This window comes from Mesitornis unicolor, unplaced genomic scaffold (assembly GCF_000695765.1).
Source record: "Mesitornis unicolor isolate BGI_N332 unplaced genomic scaffold, ASM69576v1 scaffold32430, whole genome shotgun sequence".
Taxonomy (NCBI): Eukaryota; Metazoa; Chordata; class Aves; order Mesitornithiformes; family Mesitornithidae; genus Mesitornis; species Mesitornis unicolor.
In genome coordinates, this window is record NW_010160826.1 from 12502 (window position 1) to 18010 (window position 5509).

Consider the following 5509-nt stretch of genomic DNA (forward strand, 5'->3'; position numbering starts at 1 on the left):
GTTGTACGTGCAAGACATTAGTGTCACTCACCACCAGCCTTTGGTTTTGAGTCTCTTACTTCAGGTTCAGTTTAGTGGTCACTTTCAACTTGCAAGAGGAAGTCATGAGCTTGATGACAAATCAGGCCGCAGAAGGCACTGTCAGGAGAGGTGAGAACTGCAGCCACATAGGCCTGAGAGCAGATGAAGGGCACGCGGCTTGGGGCAGAGAAGGCATGGCACAGGGACGAGATGAGGCTCAGTCCCAGCCCTTCCATCGCAGCAGGCTGGTCTGGTCAGTCATTGCGTGAGATGGCAAGAACGGAGAGGTTCTTGGCAAGCAACACTTCGGCAGCCTGTGCTCCCTCCTGGTTTGTTTTGGGACCAGGGCTGGTTAAAGAACCCCCACTCCTGCAGACTGAGCCTTGTCCCGATGAGGTCTCAGCAGTGACACTGGTAGCTCTGCTGAGTGTCACTACTGGTGCTACCAGGGGCCGCAGGTCAGCGGGCATTTATGGGCCAACACACTTTTCACAGCAGTCAACTGCTCCCCGTTGAAGCACATACGAGACACACAGCAGGGGCTGCTTTCAGCTGGCGCCAACCCCCAGTCACTCTGAAAGCGTATTTTCATCCTTCCTCTTCCTCTGCAGTACCGCAGCAATCGCTGCTCTCTACCCCAGCATCACCGGCTCAGTGGCACGCAGAGCAACTCCCATAGAGCCGGCAAAGGCAGAGAAAGCTCAGTCTTATTCACAGGCAGCCATCCCATACCGCTGACAGTCCAGGATGCCATCAGCTTCAAGGTGGCAATTCAGCTTCGCACCAGAAAGAGGTCTGCCAGGCCCCAGCCCACTGTCTGCAAAGGAGTCACAGCTGAAGGGAAACATTTGCAGAGAGGAGCTGTACATTCCCACAAAGAGCTTGAGCGACGCTGTATCACTGAAAGCGGAACAACAAAGCCACTTCCCCTGGGCTGCATATCCCACCAACATCCTCTCTCAGGAACGTTTTGGTTGGGAGAGACACTGTGTCATCAGGAAACACAAGCTTTTTAAATACTGCTTTATAGGACACAGGACAAAAAATACATTTCTTTATGTGGAGATACAGCTCTACATTGCACCTGCTCTGCAGTCAGGAACTTCAACATACCTGTAACCGGCAGCCACCAGAGAGCTGCTAAAGCGGGACTTGATATGTGCTCCCTTTTGAGTTAAATCTCTTCCCTAAACACCTTCACCCATCCATCATCATGACAATTTCTGCAGCTAAGCAACAGCTTTGGAGAGTTCAAGCCTATTTAGCCACGTTCAGGCAAATAAAGAAATCCACAGCCCAGTACGGAACAAAGCAGTTTATTGGTGGTGGGACATCTCAGAGTGAACAGTAAACTTGTGACACAGACGTGAAAGGAGACTATTTGACCAAAGCACCCACAGAAAGGCAGCAGAAAACAGCAGCTGCTTGGGTACCGAGCAGACGGGAATTCCACTGCTCTGCCCCCATTACTGCACAAGGCTGGTGAAAGAGAAAGCTCTTTCTTGCTGGGCACTAATGACGCTGCTTCCCCAAAATGGTACCTGAAGAAGGGAGGAGGAACCGCGGTTCTTCTGAGCACACAACACTCCTTCGGATGCTGCTTGAGTCAATGGCTGAGGTAGACGGGGTTGTTTCCCCAGATACAGAGTCCCCATATCCGATTTAAAAAAACAGTTTTAGATGAGTTGTGCTTCACTTCTACAACCAGCAATGCAGGGGTTGGACAAAATACGAACAAAAAAAGGAAAGAAAATTCAGCAAGGTAAGGTAACACCACTGTGCAGCTGAAAACAGTCGGAACAGTCCATGATCTGTAATTAAGTGGCAGATTCAACGAAGAAACAGTCAAAAAGCAGTAGGTTCTCTTCACTCCAAGGCAAAGAATGCCATACACCAACTTAATCAAACCGCTTTGAGTCCTTAGCAAATACATAAAAAAAACTGGGGAGAAAGCCTTGTCAAAGCACAGCGATGGCCACGTTAGAGAGCTGGCGTCGCTCCGGAGCAGCCCGTTGGGGTTCAAGGGCGCAGGAAAGGAGGGATGTCCCCAGGAATAAAGGACAGAAATCTGCAGGTAAACCACGAAACACGCGCTGTCAGCCTGCCAGCAGCCAACAGGCTGCACAGCTGCAGGCACTGAGCTCTCTGTAGGCACTGGAGAAGCGAGGTTAAGAGATCTTTTTGTTTTCCTGAATAAATTAGGAATTTACTGTGCTTAAGTAAAAGTGAATCATCCCACCAGCATCATTCTTCCAATACACCAAGATGAGAGCAGGTCCTTCAATCCGCCCTGGTTAGCCAGCAGCCTTCATACCCATCTAGCCATGATTTTCAGTGCTGTACATTTGTTCTTTATCCACAGCATTGGTCTTTCATCAGTACGGGTCTTCCTCATCCGTGTCCTAAACAAGGAGCATGGAAAGAGAAATTGAGACTATGTATGAAGACACAAACCGAGTTACGCGTTCAACAAAATTTTGAGACTGCTGGGCTTCTGACAAGAGCTTAAACAGTTTCCAAAATGCTGCTGTGCTTCAATAAGCCAGAGGACTTCCAGTTGCATGAGCACCTGCAGCTCAACCTGTCTGACCTGTCAGATACACAGACGAATTGCCAACGTGTGAAGTGCTTTTTAAGAGAAGCAGCAGGCAAACCTCAAACAAAAGGTGAAGCATAAAGCGCAGCCAGCACCACCCATCCCACGGAGGTGGTCTGGGGCAGCACGAGGTGGTGTTTCCCAGCTACAGCCACTTCCAGATCCCCATGGCCTGCTGTTTTAACCACAGCAGTCGTTGATGGCATCCTCACAGCCCAGCTCTGCAGCTCCCGACTCAAAAGCAGCTCGCACACAACAGCTCCACTGGGGAAACCTCACTAACCTTCCACCACTGCGAGTCCAAACAGACTTTCACTGGGTTTGCAGTTCTAACTATGCAGCAGCACATTAAGCATCAAAAAGTACATTACAGAAACCTCAAAAACGTAGAATGGTGACTGAGTCAGACAGGACCCTCAGAGACTTGGTAAGCTAAATATTTGGTACCAGAGAGCAAAGTATCAAATATGACGAGTACTCAATATGAAGGCAGCAGGCTCAGAGCATCCAAATTTGCCTGCTCTGCAAGGACGAGAAGGCGTTTTTCCATTTCTGACATCTCCAACTGGCAGCATTTTCCCCACAGAACCTGGGCTCCCACCCTGCCGCTCCTCTCCACCTGCAGTAAAGCAACGGTGCCTCCCTGCTCCCCAGCACAGCCACCTGCAATGTTCTTTCCATCTCCCTTTTGCATCAAGCATTTTCCACCTTCTGCACCTCTCAAAACTCGTTTCCTGACACTGCTGCTTTGTAGCCGCTGTGTCTTATGCGGAATTGTAAATATTTCACCTGTAACTTGTGCAATTGGTCCTTTTTCACTCTCACTCTAATAAAGCATAGAAGGCTGTCTGAAGGCTCCCATGCACTTAGTGCATTTTAAATCACTGGCATTAGAATAATGAATCAAGAAACACATATGTAAATCCTCCTTCACATACTTCCTGACCGAGTGTAAAAGATGTAAAGGTGCATCCGAGGCGAGCTTGCTCTGTAGGACATCAGGAAAACACAAAAGCACTCTCAAATTAGGCATACTAGTGAGCTCACTCTGGAACGTGCCTCATTACAGCTGCGGCTGCTAACGCCAGCACACAGAACTTATTTGAGGCACATTTTACACAAGTACAGCAGGTGGCAAAAACATTCACTAGTTCCAGTGCAGCACATCTCATTGGCAGGAGCTTGCCAACGGGACGGCACGTGAACAAGCAAAATGAGAAGACAGCCACCACTTCACAAAGCAAAACAAAGAGCCAGAAACAAACGATCCACAGGAGCTCAGCAGGATTCTGTTGTGAGGAAAACAGCGCAAGCAGGAAGATCTCCAAAACAGAGGCAAGGCTGCACGTGGCCATCTTTGCAAGAACCATCATTGGTTGAGGTATCGCCACACCGCTGCCAAACCCCAAACTGGTTTTGCAGAGCCTTGAAAAAAACTACACAGCACAGTAGCTAGCACCTAAAATTCGGAGTTTCCATCTTATGATCTCAGTTTTGATTCCAATAAAGTCACACAAAAAATCCATTTGGTGGATCTGAAGACAACTCCCCTGCCAGTTACGTGGCATGAGCAGCAGTCCTCACCCCTGCTGCCCCTGCGTGGAAAATGCCAAGCAGCACAAGCCCAGCCATCCGGGACACTTCTTGGACATCCAGAGGTGCTATGATAAGCTCTGCTTCCTGCCCTTAGCAGGTCCTTTGAGCACCAAACTGGACAAAACCACCTATGGAAACCCCAGCTTTCACTTACCACACAGTTCAGACACCAGCCCTTGAGTTTCCCCAGGCAGCTGCCTGTCTCCGTATGCTCGGGCCTGCAGAAGAAGCAGAGGATTAGGGTGGACTTGCACCCCAGCACAGACACCAGTATCTCCTATGGGCTGTGAAGCCTAGCTCTACCACACAGAATCAGAGACTGTTCATCGTGAGGAAAAGCCTTTGACTGTGCACAGCAAAGCCAAAAGGAATAAAGACTGTCCTTTATTTTGAAGACAGGTATTTCACCAAGTGCCATGAAGAATACAACAGGAGCCGCTACTCAGCTGGTGAATCTCACAGCACTAAGCAGAACGTGGTATTAAAAACCCATTCTGCAAGGAGCTGCAGCACTGACTGCAGCGTAATTCCAGCAGTCACAGCGTGGCCTTGCTGTCCTGACCACTGATCCCTTCCAGAACAGAGCCCCGCAGTTCAGGAGGGAGCTCGGGTCCAAGGCTCACTCAGTACCTGGCATCTCTGCTCAGGCCATTGCAGGGGAACCAGCCAGCACTACGTGGTTTTGGTTGGTATGGATACTCCATACCCAAACGCAACACGTAAAGCCCACATAAGCAAAGTATCTTGCTGATTTAGGCTAAAACAGATGTGATTACAGAAGTGAAAGCCTGTCTAACCCTAAACTGCTTCAGTTCCACAGCTTCCCACGAACGACAGAAAAAGGGGATGTGCACTTGTGCTCCAACGTGGGGATTTTCCAAAGCCTTCTGACCGCTGGCTGAACGATGCCCATGGAGCAGCAGATGGCAGTGACCGAACTGCAGATGCCGAGAGCTCCATCACGGACAGCGGTGGAGGCACTGCCCTTTGGCCCGCGTGAACAGGCCAAAGCAGAGATACAGGCTTTAGGCTGCAGCCCGAACTTACTCATCAGACACTTCAATGGACGACTTCTTACAGCCCGATTTTTTTTCCTTCTTGAGCGCTCCAAATTTCCTTCCCATCCTCACCAACAGCAGAACCACCACAAGGACGGAAGGGAGGAACACCAGAATGGACAGCAGCGTGGCTGAAGTCAGCTGGAAGGACAGGCCTGCGGGAAAGACAAAGAGCAGCCCAGCTGAGGCAGTAGTAAAACACGGCTTGCTGAAGTCTCTGTGACAAACGATCTTCCAG

The 5509-nt window shown here is 49.7% G+C and overlaps 1 protein-coding gene across 1 annotated transcript in view; it reads right to left on the minus strand.

Moving 5' to 3' along the window:
- Window positions 1-2396: 2396 nt before the first annotated feature.
- The window catches only part of MPZL3 (myelin protein zero-like 3), a gene marked incomplete at its 5' end in the record, with an annotated part of 4952 nt that continues 1839 nt past the window's right edge, over window positions 2397-5509 (minus strand). The window contains 3 exons of the mRNA XM_010191162.1: window positions 2397-2423; window positions 4368-4431; window positions 5270-5426. Coding sequence (XP_010189464.1) covers window positions 2397-2423; window positions 4368-4431; window positions 5270-5426 — 248 coding nt within the window. The remainder of the gene's footprint in view (window positions 2424-4367; window positions 4432-5269; window positions 5427-5509) is intronic.